This window comes from Lontra canadensis, unplaced genomic scaffold, assembly GCF_010015895.1.
Source record: "Lontra canadensis isolate GAN:19392208 unplaced genomic scaffold, GSC_riverotter_1.0 scaffold20, whole genome shotgun sequence".
Lineage (NCBI taxonomy): Eukaryota > Metazoa > Chordata > Mammalia > Carnivora > Mustelidae > Lontra > Lontra canadensis.
In genome coordinates, this window is record NW_022631014.1 from 9,565,484 (window position 1) to 9,582,202 (window position 16,719).

The following is a 16,719-nucleotide window of genomic DNA, read 5'->3' on the forward strand; positions in this document are numbered from 1 at the left end:
AACAAATTCCATTTCAGCTCAATGTGAGTTATCAACCATGAGTTAGAATGTTAGAAGAGAATATTACCTGGTCAACCAATATCTGTAACATTAAGATGATAGGGTTTTTATCCTTATTAAAAAAAGATGTATGAGAAAATGGAAATGAAAATATTGAAACAAGAATACAGATCACTTCTGGGGCGCCTGGGTGGCTCAGTGGGTTAAGCCGCTGCCTTTGGCTCAGGTCATGATCCCAGGGTCCTGGGATCAAGTCCCGCATCGGGCTCTCTGCTCGGCAGGGAGCCTGCTTCCCTCTCTCTCTCTCTGCCTGCCTGCCTCTCTGTCTACTTGTGATCTCTCTCTGTCAAATAAATAAACAAAACCTTTAAAAAAAAAAACGAATACACATCACTTCTAACAAGTATATCCATCCATTGTACCATTAATTAATCTTATTATAAAACGCAAAGTCTTAAAATTATGTTCTATTTTTCTCTCCATTATATATACATAAAATAAATCACCAAGAACTTTAAGTTTTTCCTTTGAAATTTATATACTATCTCTTCTTTAAAAAAAAAAAAAAGACCATTTTTTAGAGCAGTTTTAAGTTCACAACTAAATTGAAAGGAAGGCATGGAGAATTCCCATGAACCCCATTCCCAAACACCCTCTTTCCTATTAAGAGCAGGTCCAAATCAGCTCTCACCTGGATTATCACAAAGCCTTACTCCATTAGGTGCATTCATTCATTCATTCATTCATTCACTGGACAAGTATTTACTGAGCACCTACTATATGCCAAGCCCTCTCTTTCAGAGTTTTGCTATAAAAGAAAAGAGGGAAGTGGGACAGTAGCTGAAGAGAAAGAGAAGTGTTTGTTTTTAAGATGGGAAAAATGACAGTATGCTAGCAAATTGGTAGGACTGAGTCAGTGGAAGCAGAGAAATTATTACAGCAGAATGGAGAGGGGAGCATTCTGGAGTGATAATCTGTAGGAAATGGAGGCACAGCAGGAGGGCTGGCCTTTGCTAAGACCAAGGAAACAGAGTCACATGAGAGCAGGACCATTATAGGGACACAGGGCCAGCTAGGTGGGAAGGCATGGAAACAGAGCTGGGAGAAGTTCTCTTCTGATCTCTCCTGCTTTCTCAGCAAATTAGGGATCAGGGGCCCCAGTGCTTAAAGAGGAAAGTCCTCCCTCTTGTGCTTGGTTGGTATCTTAGTCAAACACCTCCTCACACCTTCCAGCACACACTTCCCATTCCCCCAGTCTCCTGCAGCTCCTTCAGCAACCTGTGTCCTCCGAGCTTGTTCTGTTGCTCACCATTGATGTGGAAGCAGAGGGGTTCATGATAAACACTTGATTCCACCAAAACACAGGTTATTTGTCCTTAATTCCTTAGTACAAAACTTGAAAATATAGATCACTAGGTAGGTGATACCCATAAGCAAGGAAACACAATTTTATTCATATGAGCAGAGCAAAAACAGAAAATAATGAAAATCTTTTGTTAATTGTATATGAACAGGTTAGGAGGAAAGGTCCTGTTAATCAGAGAAGGTGCCATAAACATGCCTACTTACCAGCAACCAACCATTTGGTTAAAAACTACTCCATCGAAAAGCAGTCAGTTAAGACTGATCCAATTTAAATTCTGACATTGATACATATAAAGGCCTAAGATTGATATAAACAAAGACCTAAGAACTTCTAGCTAGCTATTCTTATCTTAATGGCCATAAAAAACTCTGGTGAAAATGAAAATTTCTTTTAGAAAATGAGAAATTAATCACCAATGAATATCCCCAGTTATTGGATTTTCCACGTATTGATAACTATTTTGCTGTAAAAATTTCTTTGCCTTCTTATTTCTAATTGATTTTCAGCCAATTATACATGCCCTATGTCATATGAATTAGGGAGAAGCTGGAAATAATTTTTAATGTCTTTAAAAAGGAGACTGGTTGCCTAATTTATGATTTACCCAGATACTAGAACACAATATGTATATAAAACTAAGGTATAAAAAGAGCATTCATTTATATCAGTGCATGTGTATCTATATATTTGCACAGAGAAGGATTTGAAATTGAGACATGAAGTGGTTTTTTGAGTATTGTCCCACCTCTGGGTTAGTAAGATTATGAGTGTTCCTAATAGGATTCTTTTCTCATTATTTTCTGCACTAAAAATATACTGCTTTTATAATAAGCAAACAATAGAAGAAATTTTAATCAACAAGTTTTGAACTTTTGGGGGACTCAGGGGTTTGTCGTTCTTTGTTTTATTTCTGATTGTCATCCTTTGGTTTTTAATTCACTTTCAGTTCAGGATGCCATATTTGGCAGGATTTTCAGATATTTCTGTTTTTATGATGGCAATATACATGTACTATTGGTAACCTATCTTTCCACTTAACAATATACTATGCATATGCTTTTAGGTCAACACTTTACTATAATACCAATTACCATTATTTACTTAGCCAACCTAACCAGTCCCCCATTTCATTGTACAACAGCCACAATAGTTGGAAATAATCTAGAAATAAAATATCAAATACACAGGGGAAAAAAAAGAAAAAAGTTAAAAATAAGTGAAAATGTTTATGTATCTAAAAACAATTCTGAAAATTACAGTTAACAGATCACTGATTTTAAAAATCAGTGATGAGAAATATTCATTTATAGTAATTTCATTATTTGTTTACATTGGCACCATTACCAATTTGTTTTCAATCAAATTCTTTGCAAATAGCCTGAAGCCCAACTAATGTAGGAAAGCTCTGGAATTTATAGTGAGGATAACTGTGGGGAAGGAGGAAAGGAAGAAAAAGCAGACTGGAAGATCTTCTAGGGACATTTACAATTTTAATTTGCTCCATCAGTAAACGAAGTCAGTAAATGAAACAAAGTAAAATCAGCCCTTATGTGGAACAAATGCATATATTTGAGCTGAAAATGCGGCACTAAAATTGCACTTTAAAAAAGGAACTTGGATTCCTCCTCGTCAGATGAATTCATGTGGCCTAAGGCATTAGAAAAGGTTTCGTATGGGCAGTTTTTTTGTGGAATATCTAGAATACCGAATTACAGGTTTAGAACTATGAAGAAACAGGGAAGAAATTTAGAAGGAAAGACTTAGAATATTTCACTATATGAAGAACTCTTAAATGATGGGTAGTGATCTGCTCCTTTGCACAGTCACTGAAGTCCAAAAAGCATTTCAAGTCATAAGAAAAGGAATTCAATTAGACATAAGAACACTTTTGGGTTTTTGGCTTTCTGGCTATAGAAATTTCAATGGCAAAGGCCCAAAACAATGAAAAGAATTTATAAATCACTTCCCTTGGAGACTTTCTCCCCCTTAACCTGTCATGAAGATGGTGAAAAATGAACCAGATAAGCACTTGCTAAGTTTTGCTTCAAGAAAGAATACAAATTAAATGTTCTTTTTCAGGTTTCTCTAATCCTACTGCTTTATGGTATCTATTAGAAGGACCATAATGAGAACCAATTAACTGTAAATACAGTGAGGAGTCTGGGCAACTAAACAAATGGATTACATTCACCCAGCGATTACACTCCAGCCATCAAATTATCAAGCACTGCCTACTTCGAGTCACAAACAGAAATTAAATTCAGATCCAACAGCCTTGAAATTTCTCATTGTACATCGACTGCCATTTGCTTGTCTCTAATGAAGTTTAAAAAAAAAATAGCTAGCATATCGGTTGACACCACACATTTTGTATTTGTATTCAAGCCAAATATCACCAGCTTTTAAAATTCAAGTACATAACTAAATAAAGTAATTATGGTAATTTTGCAAAGAAGGATAATACAATCTCTCAATTCTAGTATGTAATTATACAAATGCATTCCTCTAAATATAAAATCACATAAAAATGTATAGTCTTGCTCCTTAACAAAAGACTGATTTTTTTAAAAAGCAGTCAAGCAACTTCCAAGTAAATTTCAGACGGCCTTTATACAAGCTAGTCGACACACTCACAGAGAGAAGATTGCTATCTGCTTCTGATTTTTAGTTATTACTTTCACAGCTATTTTCAAGTGATCATTACATCATCTGCGTCACATTACCATCTTCTTTACAAGTCCAGAACTATAGGGAGGCAGAAAATCTCTCAGGATGAGATTGTGAAAAAAAAAAAAAAAAAAAAAAAAATCTCACCTCCATCTAATGAGGAGGAAAATCTAAAACAAGTTGTTGGGGACTTCTTTAATGACTTCCCCCTATCGACATGGAAGACTGTCCAGAAAGAGCTGGGAAGATTTTATGTTGGCTCAAAGAATAGAAGAGGATCAGATACATTTCTGCCCAGCTTCCACAAAGACTTTGAGGCCACACTGCAAGTGATTTCTCATGCACCAGTCAGAGTGTTTTCCCTTATAAGTCAAAGCAAGTTCTGTAGGTGTCTTCCCTACTCCCCTTCACGCTTACTTTTTCAGAGCATACTGGCCTGAGTTCCAACCATTTGCACATTTGTCTGAGGATTTTTCTTAACCCATTAGATGTTCTTTCCCTGCAGCACAACAGGCCAGAAGTATCAGTCAACTTGTATATCTCAACTTGTGTAACCGACCTTAACCAATGGTGGGTATACCTGGTGTAATCACCCCATTCTCTCCTTTTGGGTGGGATCATTGAGTTATACATTTAAACTGGCCCAGTAGGTTTGAGATCCAGTCGCCCATAGTGGTGATTTGCCCCCAAGAAACTCTTTATTTGTTGTCTTCCCTTCCTTGTCTCTCTTCCCCACGCCTCTACCCTTGTTTCCTAGGATCCCCTTGCACATGAACCCTTGTCTCAGAGTGTGCACTGGGGGCAACCTGAACTAAGGATCAAGCGAAGATATGTAGCAAGGTTAGGGAACCAGAGGAACTCACTGATAGGCTTTGTACATACAAGAAGAGCAAAGTTGCAGCTGGGTCTTAAGGAAAATGGAATCTAGGGTCTGGACCTTGCCAGAACTTTCCCTCTCTTCCTCTTGTTCTCTCCAAGTACTGGCCTCTTCTCAGAGGGACCTCCACTATGGCTACAAACACGGCCACCACACATTGCTGGGCCTTTCACATTTCAGTTTCACCTCTTTACTGAGTCCCAGCCAAACACATTCTCAGGAAAGAATTCCAATTGGATCAGCTTCAAAGAAGAGAACACTCCCACTCCTGCCATTTTCCCAACAGGGACAGGAATGCTAGGACTGGCCTACCTTGGGAGAAATGCCAAATCTGGGCAGCCCAAACAAGCCACAGGCAAGATCTCCAATGCAATGGGACTTACTAAACCATCTGGAAGAGTACCTGAGTGGAGTGGGGGAAGAAATATTTTCCTAAAGAATAAAGCTGGTGCTCCCAGCTAATATTTATTGAACCCTGCTATTCTCCAAATGCTAGTGCAATCCACTTATCTCTATCTATTTTTCTAGCCACCTATATATCTATCATCTTTTTAATCTTCACAACAACCTTATGCAGTAGGAACTATCAGTATCACCACCAGCTTTGCCATTTCAGATAAGGAAATTGAGACCCAGAAATAGTAAGCTACTTGCCCAAATTCAAACAGAAAGGTGTAGAGCCAGGAGGAAACCCAGGCTGTCCAGCCTAGAGTCTGCACTACATTACACTGGTTCCTATAGAAGGACGGCCCTGCAGGCAAACCCTATGACACCTTATTACTACTCTCACTGCTGTGATTTGGAGCATGGTTTTATAAAATTTATGGATGAAGCAGGTTTTGTTATAAAAATTGGGGATAAATTGAGGTAAATAAGGTAAGGCGATCTGGGTGGACGGGGAGGAAAACACTTTATGGGAAATAGATAAGGTTCTCTTGAAACCCTGGAATACTAAGGTGGAATTAGGTAATATATATAAAATCTTTCAGAATTTACCCACCAAATGTGTGGATCCAGCAAATTTCCCTTTCTGTGAAAATGAGGCTTTGAAATGGTTGAGTGTTACCAATATGTATTGAAGTTACATACAGTTCACATTTTCAAATCTTTATTTTGTCATTTTATTATAGACCATAATATTGTCCCAGATTGACAGTTTATTGTTTTGTTATGTGTATTTTCTGGAAAATTCCTTCCCTAAAGGGCAGCTTAAATTTCAAAATATTGGACTAGTAACTGTCATCCTACTTTTTGGGAGAAAAACAATATCTGCCATCTCAAAAGAAGTTTTCTTTTATTGGCATTGTGCTATACTCTCCTAGGATTGTTAAGGGCATTCTGAAATGCCAAGATTAAAAATCAGTAATTAATATTAAGTTTAAAATGTAATAATAGTGCAGAGTATTAATATTAGCTAAATAAGTTATGAAATAAATTGATGTAAAGGGATTTATGATTGGTAATGTCATCGGGTAATACATTCATAAGAATAAGACGGTAAATGCAGCACTGACTGCGACATAACTAAAATGTTTCTTTAATTCTCTACCTCTGATATAATCTGACCTTCATATTTCCCCATTGTTCAAATCCTCTGCCTTCCCCCACAGTTTCCTTTCTCTGTTTGCCCTCATCACTGTTCTCTTTTCTCTTCTTTCCTTCTGACCATTTGATCAGTCAGCCAGACTCGCTTCCAAGCAAGTCCTGCCATAGCGTCTTAATGGAAGGAAACTATAAGTCACTTTGTATAAATCCTGCATAGTGCACAACCATTATACAGAATAGTAGAGTGCCCACTCCACTCTCGTGGGCCTGTCCCTCGAGTTCTGCAGCACTGGCAGCTCCCCATTCTACCCAGAGCTTTCCATACTGTTCCTACGGACTTTCTCTGTGCACCTGCCAGAGGCTCACATAAGAACTGTGTGGCTTACTAATCCTTGATCATTCTACTCGTATGTGTATATGTATATGTATGTGTCTCCCCAAATTATATTGAATTCTCCCTATGGGAAAGAACTAAGTTATCTGATCCTGACAATTGCTGATGTACCTATATAAGAAACACGTGAAGTGATGAACAGTTTCATTCTTCAGGTCTTCTGAAAAAGAGTATTTCCATTAAGGGACTGCCAGGCTGAGAGAAACCAGGCAGCTCTATAATGCCAAGAGGAAAATTCCAGGTCTCCCACTATTCCAACATAAATCCCAACCCAGCCAAACCACAGCTCCTGCTTTCCCCTAAATATGCTGAGTCTGTTAAGAATTGAACTGAAGGAGAATTTCATTTTCACACTGTGGAGATGTACCCATGCTTGAAGTATAGAGAAATAAATTATATTGTATTGTATGGAAATAATGGCACTGACCATGCCATGGCAGTAGTGTGAACCTATTCTACTAATGCCCCATCCTCAGGTGTGTTCGGTCAAATCTTGGACTTCATATCTTAGCTATCGATTTAATGCCTCCTAGCTCCTAATGTAGCCTTCAATAAACAATGGCATTCCTTTAAGTATTTTTCCTATAAAATGAGCACCATGTTAAGTTCTTTCTGCAGATAGTGCTAGAAGGACACTGCCGGATGAGAGGGTTCCTACAATTCCCAGCATGGGCCAGGGGTAGGCAATACAGGCATGAGATGATCCAGGGGAATTCTCTTAGAATGCCACTCTATCACAGTCTCATAAAAGGCTACCTGGAACAGATTCGAGGAGCCTTCAACAAGAATCAGCACTCACTGTCAGATATGTGAGGCTATCTCGGACCTTCTGGACAAGACAATACTTCAGTTGGATGCATCCATGTAAGTGAGCCCAAGGAAACCGACAGAGGAACTGCGCAGCACACCCATACAAACTGTTGTTAAGTAATTAAATTTTGGGATGATTTGTTCTGTAACAGTAGATAACCAAAACATATATTTTTTCATCATCAAGTAATTCATCTAATTTCTTAATTATTCAATAAATTGTGTTTAAGAATAGGAGGATATTTCCTTTGGTCAAACCACCCCTCCCACCGCCACCAACAAAAACATGAACTAAAACATCTGACCATCCTGTAATCCTTTTCGCACTTACTTCTAATAGGAAATGTGGAATATTTTATATAATGCCTTGAATATCAAATATTTAAAATGGCAAACTAGACAAATAACTCAGGTAAATGTGGAGAAAGACATCCACTGCTTACAGACCAATGTTTACTTGTAAAAAGGACTTTAAAAAGGTAAAGAAAAGGAGATGTAGAAACCGAAGATATGTGATTTGGAATTACCAACCAATAAAGAAGCAAGGACTTCCACTGACAAAATCAAGCATGAGAGAACTCCCTTTCTTGCTTTTTGTGCTGCTGGGTAGACATTATGGGGTAGAACACCATTAATAGATGCTCTCTAGTGGTTTTTATCTTGCAGCTTCCATTTAAATTTGTGGGACCATGTGACATATTCTACTGAGTCTTAAGATGTATTCAGAGTTCAATTTGTGTAAATAAATTCTGAGTTTGTTCAAAATTCACTCCTACCTCATCTAAGATTCTGTGTGTGTGTATGCGTGTGTGTGTGTGTGTGTGTGTGTGTGTGTGTGTTTATGTGTGTATTTATAGAGCCTTGGAGGGTCTGTGGGCAGAAAGGGGTGATATTATATATTATTCAGGTATATCTTATCCTGCTGGCCACAGAGAAGCCATAAATAAATGCAAATATAGGTAAAAGCATCCCCCACATCCCACCTGCTCAAGGCCCCAGTATGGAAAGTTCTGTTCCTCCAGGTTCCCTGTCTTTGCACGCTAAACACATACTCCTTCCCTTTCACACTCCTCAGCTGCTAGAAAAGTCCTGTTTCTTCCTAGTAACCAAAGCAGCCATTCAGGGAGCAAACATAGAGATAGGGAAGGAGAATGAACTATAAATAAACACAGCACAAGTAATTCTTCTCTACTGTAATTATTAAGAAATGAATTTGAGAGGTGCCTGGGTGGCTCAGTGGGTTAAAGCCTCTGCCTTTGGCTCAGGTCATGATCCCAGGCTCCTGGGATGGAGCCCTGCATTGGACTCTCTGCTCAACAGGGAGCCTGCTTCCCCCTCTCTCTCTCTGCCTGCCTCTCTGCCTACTTGTGATCTCTGTCTGTCAAATAGATAAATAAATACATCTTTAAAAAAATACTGTTAAAAAAAGAAAATGAATCTGATTCTTAGACACCATACAATCTATATAGTCAAATGAGTGCCATCCTTTCAAATTTTAGACTCCAATTAGCAGATACCAATCACTGTGATCTAATGAGCGCTTACTATATGCCAATCCGGCATTGTTCCAAGCACTCAACCTGTACTACCTCACTTAATCTGACAACAATCCTAGAAGGTAGGCAGTATTAATAATCTCAGATTACAGATGGGGAAACTGAGGCACAGAGAAATTCAATCATTTATAACTCTCAACAGTAGACCCAGGACTTAAACCCAAGCAGTCTGATTCCAGAGCCTGTGCTCTCAATAATGACCCTACCAATCTGCCTGCCAATTTCACATCCTTTTTCCAATTATGCTCTCATTCTTTAAAATTCTTCTTTAGCAATTTCCCTCAGGACCAATTTATCAGTCATAGAAGAACACTTGTCTCAATAACTTCTAATCATTCCACATTTTATTTTTTTTAATGATAATATCCTGCATGATCCCATTAGTCACTGTTCTGGTAACTATGAAAGATATAAAGTAAATAAATAGAAAAAATACAGCAGACCCTGACACCAAAGTACTTACTGTTTCAAACTAAAAATGTTCCCTTTAAGCTTCATGAAGGCAAAAGTCAGAAAAATTCAAAAATATATTAGTGCTTTAGACCCTGATAAAAACACACATGGATTTTTCATCATATTAAAATATAGAATATGGAGTATTTATACAATGCAATATTATTTACCCATTAAAAGGAAGGAAATCCTGCCATTTGCAACAACATAAATGAACCTAGGGGATAATATGCTAAGTGAAATAACCCAGACAAAGACCAAAAAAAAAAAGCGGATTTCATAAAAACGGAGAGTGGAGTGATGGTTGTTCAGGGCTGTGGGAAGGGAGAAATGGGGAGATGTAGATCAAAGGATACAAAATTTCAGTTATAAGAAGAAAGAGTTCCGAGGCGCTAAGGTACAGTATGTGTCTGTGATTAATAATATGGTATTGTTTGCTAAAAAGTCGCTGAGAGTAGAGCTTGAGCATTGTTGCAAGAACACAACAGAAGAAAGTTAACTATGTGGATGGATGTGTTAATTATCCTGATCTTAATAATCATCCTATGATGTATATGTCAATCAAATCATTGTGTTGTATATTTTAAATACATACAACTATATGTGTCCATTTTCCCAATTACTTAATAAAGTTTAAAAAAAGGCATTTCAGACAAACAAACAAACAACGAGAATGACTCATTTTCACTTAAAATTTTTTTTCATTTTAATAATTCAAAATATTTATTAAGATTCTGTAAGTCTGTTCTTCAAGCCCCAGGGAAACAGCAGTGAACAAAGTCAACAACAGCCCCACCATCATGGAGTTTGTGTTTTAGTGGAAGAAACATAGGATAGATCAATTAAAATATGACATAATGTCAGATAGAGGCAGATGCTATGAAAATATAAAGCAAGAGTAAGGGACAGTCAGAAGGAGGCTGCTGTTTGGGGTAGATGATCAGGAAAACCTTCCTCCAGAAGTGACATTAAAGCAGATACCAGAAGGAAGTAAGGACATAAACTCTGTGGCTAGCCAGAGAAAAAGAAACCATGTAGGAGCATTTTGAAGATCTGAAGGAACAGCACACGGGGGAGAGAGAGAGAAGATTAAAATTTTGTTACAGTCGAAAGAAGCAATTTTCTTTATTGCTCATTGTGTCAAGTACTGTTCATAACCATGCAAGTATTAGATCATTCATATAATAAATACTTCTGGTGAGCCTACAAAATACCAGACTCTGGGGTGGGGATAGTAGTAAACAAAATCATCCAGGCATATCACAAAATAAGTGAAAAGTTCAACCATATGAAAGAAAAGTGCATGAAATATGTAGACCAGGGAAAATACGTGTTGGCTAGGAGGTTTCTCCAGAGAAGACAACACTCCAGCAGAGAGATGGAGGATGAAAAAGATTTAACCAGATGGCCACTGGGGAGTATTCTAAGCAGAGGGAGCAGCACGTGCCAAGGCCCTGTGGTCAGTGGGAACACAGGTGCAGCAGCTAGAAATCAATAGAGTGAGGGCAGGGCTAAAGTAAAGATTATGACTTGGCAGGGGCTAGAATATGCAGGGTTGTGGGCTTGTAGCCACACTGAAGACTTGGTCTTTAAATAATTAGCAACTGGAAGTTACCGAACTGTTTTATGTCATTTAAGAGTTCTGAGTTTATTACCGCATTTTTAAGAATGCAAGAGGTACAGTCAATTGTTGGGTGTGCTTCACTTTGTCTCTGCTTGTCCAAGTTTACCTGCAGGTTTATTATCATCCATCCAATGGAATCTTCCCCAGCGTTCCTTTAAATTATCTAATGTCATAATGTGAATGGGATTACACTAAGCAATAAAGCCTCAAAGAATTCCCATTCCAGGATTAGTCAAAGTTTTCCATTCATTTTAGCTCATACTTGCTTATTATCCAGAAATCCCAAATGAGTGTTCCATGAAGAACATGCCTAAAATGTTTCTCAGAACTTCAAACTCTAAAATTTGCTCTGAAAATGCCATTGAAGATAGTGTGCAGTCTTGGACTCTGGAATTGAAGTAAGACATACAGATAAAAACCAGAACCAAGGACCATATTTGGAGACTATTTTCCATGAGAAGGATAACAATGAACTGCTTCATAATGAATCAAATCAGAGGAAGAAAAGGAGCTTTTATTGACCTTCTGTTCTAGCACAATCAGTCCAGTGTCCACAAACCATTTATCTAGCAGCTGAGCTATAGAATAAAGAATGCTCTGAGGCACTTCCTACAAAAGTAGATAAAGAGAACTTTCTTCCATTAAATAAGGTAATATTTGAGGAAGCAACGGCAAAAGAAAGAGCAAAGGACAAGGGAACATCAGACTCATCAAATGCTTGGGCCTCCAGAAGGCAGGAACAGGCATCCTATGTCTACATTAATAGTCTCAGAGAAGTTCAGGATTATACAAAGATTATAGAATTTGGTGGGAAACACTTTGGGGATGGCTAAAAGGACAATTAAAGAAAAAGGCAGGAGGTATGAGACTCAGAGCAGGGAGGGACCATGAAATATATCTGCTTTATTTTTGTCCAATTCACAAACTCAGAAAATGAAGATACAGAAAATTCAAAAGGAACTGGACGTGTCACTCATATTAGGGAACGTCCTAAATTTGCAGTCATCACTTGAGAGAATAACTAGCCAACAGGGTCAGAATCGTGGTAGGAACCCTGACACTATTCCGAATATTCTTGTAGGAAAGGCATTTTTAAAATGATACTGTTACTTACAAAGAATTTCCACCCTCCCTTGAGAAGATTTATTCAGAATCCTATCCCTGGGAATTAACTGCACAACAACAAAGTAGATTAAAAAAGAAGATGGAAGTATCTAGATGGCTTGACCTGCTGAATAAGATTTGAGAATATTTCCCTGAATGTGTTATGTCTACTGATGACTCTATCTGCTTGCTAATTTGAAAAGATTCAGACAAATGATACGTGATCAGCAAAAGAAGATTCTCACTGCCTAATAATTAATGGGTTGTAAAGGAACCCTCAAAGCATACTAAATAAGTTACAAGTGTTTCAATTCATCAAAATATAAACACCCATTTACCCAAGAAGCAGCCAACTTTATAAACATAGGTCTAAGTATATATGTCACCATTTATTCATTCACTCAATAAAATGTATTCAGACCCTATTATCTCCTGGGTGCCAGGATACATATTAGTACACAAAAAGCCTTTCTCTTGCCCTTGAACATTTACAGGAAGAGAGAGAAAAACAGTCCTTTTTCAAGCAGGTACAATAAAATATTCCAAGTGTCATGGTGAGTAGCGAGTCTGTTAGTTCCTTCACAAATTCTTCAACAATTGCACACCTACTATGTGCCAAGGAACGTTTCAATTTATAAGTAATGAAAGTAGTCTCCATGAGGGGCAGAGTCACCCTAAAGACAATTTCTTGTTGTTATTTCAAACACACATAATGATGTATACTTGTGTACATGTGTATTATCTGGGTAATTGAGGAAAACATTAAATAAGCTCCTTTTCCTAAAATCGTCTTTCTTTTGCAAGCCAAGACATGACACTAAAGCCCCAAACAGTTAGGTGTGCTGTTTGAGAACCATAAAATAATTGTCCTTACCAGGAATACAGGATTGTTCCAACAACAGACGTGAGTTTACTGTTTTCTTGTTTTTGCTTTGCCAGCCCAAAGTCAGCTATAATTCACAAAAAACCGCAATGTTATTATTATCATGGTTCCTTAGCTTTTGACATTCTACACAATAACTATTAAAGTTCACAACAGAAAGCTTTAACCTTCTGTCAAAACGTGCCATGTGCCAATCTTCCACACCACTCGCAGTCTTAATTAATCACATGCATACAATAGGCCACTGTGCTAGATATTTTGAAATAATGAGATTTATCACTAAAATGCTAAAATAAATTTTGCTGACTGAAAAGTAGGGCAAAGGACTTATCAAACTTGTGATTCCACTTTTTAGGTTACGTTTATAAGTTTCAAATAAATAAAATGAATCTGATATTTGCATATGCCAGGTATCACCTCATTTGGACAGGGGAAAAAAAAAAAAGCTAAAATAAGGTAAGCCTGAATAACCACCATAGAGACCTGAAAATCTGATATTAAATGGCATCTAACTGTACTATCACAGTAAATAATGATACTGAGAATCATCTCAAAATATATATCAACAAACAATTGTGATTTTCAACTTAGAACACCAAATATTTATATTTAATATGAGCACTAGCTGTACTTTTTTTTTTTTTTTAAAGATTTTATTTTATTTATTTGACAGAGAAGAGAGAGATCACAGGTAGGCAGAGAGGCAGGCGGTGGGGGCGGGGGGACGGCGAAGCAGGATCCCTGCTGAGCCAAGAGCTCAATGCAGGGCTCGATCCCAAGATCCTGAGATCCTGAGATCCTGAGACCATGACCTGAGCTGAGCCAAAGGCAGAGGCTTAACCCACTGAGCCACTCAGGCGCCCAAGCGCTAGCTGTACTTTTCAAAGCACCTTTAGATACTTCTCTTTTTAAACCACTCAACAACTTAGGTCAAAGTGACGGAAACAGATATTCTTCATAGCCTCTAACACTTTGAGAGATTTAATTACCAGGGCTACACAAAATGACAGTGCTGAACCAGCTCAAGAATTCAGGGTGCTATGCCGAATAAAATTTGGTGTTCACAATATCACTTTGTACACGGCACCAAATATTTATAATATTTCACTGTAGTGTCCTTTTTTAAAAAAGATTTTATTTATTTATTTGTCAGAAAAGACAGAAAGAGAGAGAGAGAGCAAAGCAGGGGGAGATGCAGAGAGAGAGAGAGAAGCAGGCTCCCCACTGAACAGGGAGCCTGACATGGGGGCTCTCTATCCCAGGACCCTGGGATCATGACGTGAGCTGAAGGCAGATGCTTAACCAACTTAGCCACCCAGGTGCCCCTGCAGTGAACTTTAATAAAGGTATCTAATAATGTGTCTATACTAATATGTCTTCCAGGTTGAAAATATTCCATAGTAGTTAGACTTCAAACTAACAGTAATTCACATTATTAGTAACAATACCCATTTACTAAACAACTTTGAAATAACACAAATTGAGCTACTTGCATGAATTGCCTGATTGAATACTGCTAGCAATCCTGAAAGACAGGTGTTACTACGGTTAGTACAGCTTAACACTTAAAGCAAGAACAAAGGAACCAGCCTCAGTTCAAATCTTGGCTCCATCATGTGCGACCAGAGTAACTCTGAGTAAATTATTTAATCTCCCTTTGCAGTAGTTTTCTGACCTCTAAAATAAGGATTATAACAGCATAAATAGTAGTAACTAGTATGACACAATATCAAAATCTGAATAAGTTAACATATATAAATTCAGGATAATACAGATTGAACAACTGATGCTTATTATTCAGTCTTCGCAGCCACCCATTTTATAAATGAGAAAACTGAGGCTCAGGTTACTTAGAGATTGAGTAACTTGCCCCAAGGTCTTACAAGGAGAAATTAACAGTAAGATGTGAATCTGGGGTTACTTAATTCTAAAGCCCCAAATCCTTATCAAAACACAGTACTACCAACAAAGAAAAAACAGGCCCAGATCATTTCAATAACAAATTCTACCAAACATTTAAGGAATAAATATCGATTTTGCACAAACTCTACCAGAAAATAGAAGAGAACACTTCCAAACTCATTTAACAAAGCCAAGATTACTCTGAGACCAAAGCCAAAGACATTAAAAGAAAATACAGAACAAAATCCCCCATGAAAATACACACACACACACACAGAATCAAAAAATATATAAGCAAGTAAAATCTAGGCATAGGTAAAAATGATAATACATAAGGGCCATTATGCCAGAAATGCAAGGCTAATTCAATATTTAAAAGTCAATCAGTAGAGTTCACCATATCAGCACATTAAAGAAGGAAAATCATGTGATCATATGTATGAAAAGAATTTGACAAAATTCAACATCTGTTCTTTCCATAAAAGTATAAATAGTTATGTACTTCCTTAACCTGATAAAAGGCATCTATAAAAAGCTACAACTAATTCTCTACTTAATATGAATATTTTTCTTTCAAGTTCAAAAACATGGGGCGCTTGGTGGCTCAGTCATCAGGCCTCTGCCTTCGGCTCAGGTCATGATCTCAGGGTCCTGGGATCAAGCCCCACGTCAGGGCTCCCTGCTCAGAACCGCGTTGGGGCTTCCTTGCTTCTCTGTCTCCACCCTGCTCCTGCTCTATCTCTGTCGCTATCTCTGTCTCTCTCAAATAAGTAAATAAAAATATTTAAAAACAAAACAAAACAAAGCTGGATGTCAACTAGATTTGTTGTAGTGATCATTTTACTATATATACAAACATCAAATTATTATGTTTTACACCTGAAAGTAATAACATGGCATGTGTCAATTATATCTATTAAAAAAAAAAAACAAAAGATGTGGCAAGCTTGTTAATATATTGCTATACACTTTGATGAGATTGCTATATAAACAAATTGTTTAATGTGCCGTTCATAACTGAATTCTTAAAATAAAGCAAAAACATTTTTTTTCCTTCTGAAGAAGATAAAGAAGAAGAAGATGGAGACAAAAAAGGAGGAGGAGAAGGGAACATACTACTACAATGGCAGAGAAACAAATATCCAGGAATAATATGATAAAAGACATGAAAGATCAATGCAGGGAAAATTATACAATTTTGTTACAGTCATTAAAGACTAAAATTAATGGAAAGAAACTCCAAGTTCATGGATTAGAATTCTCAATATTACATAGATACCATTCTTTCTAAACTAACTTATGTAATTCCAGTCAAATGCCTCCAAATATTTTGGGTAGAATTTCACAAACTAAGTGTAAAATTAACATACTTAATAGAAATAGAAACAAAAGGAGCCATCAATTTTGATAAAAAGACAAGATTTCCTATAAGATATTAGAAATTATCACAAGGCAGTATTAACTGAAGGATACAAAAAGAAAAGAAAAAAAACAAGGCAAGAATGTTCCCTCTCACCATTCTTATTCAAGATTGTACT

General features: G+C 37.3%; 1 protein-coding gene across 4 annotated transcripts in view; it reads right to left on the reverse strand.

The window, feature by feature from the left end:
• The window catches only part of NEK10 (NIMA related kinase 10), a 215,596-nt gene that overhangs the window by 110,368 nt on the left and 88,509 nt on the right, over positions 1–16,719 (reverse strand). For all 4 annotated transcript variants that reach the window (XM_032861000.1, XM_032860999.1, XM_032860998.1 and 1 more), the window contains one exon: positions 13,271–13,346. In XM_032861000.1, the coding sequence (XP_032716891.1) occupies positions 13,271–13,346 (76 nt within the window). The remainder of the gene's footprint in view (positions 1–13,270; positions 13,347–16,719) is intronic.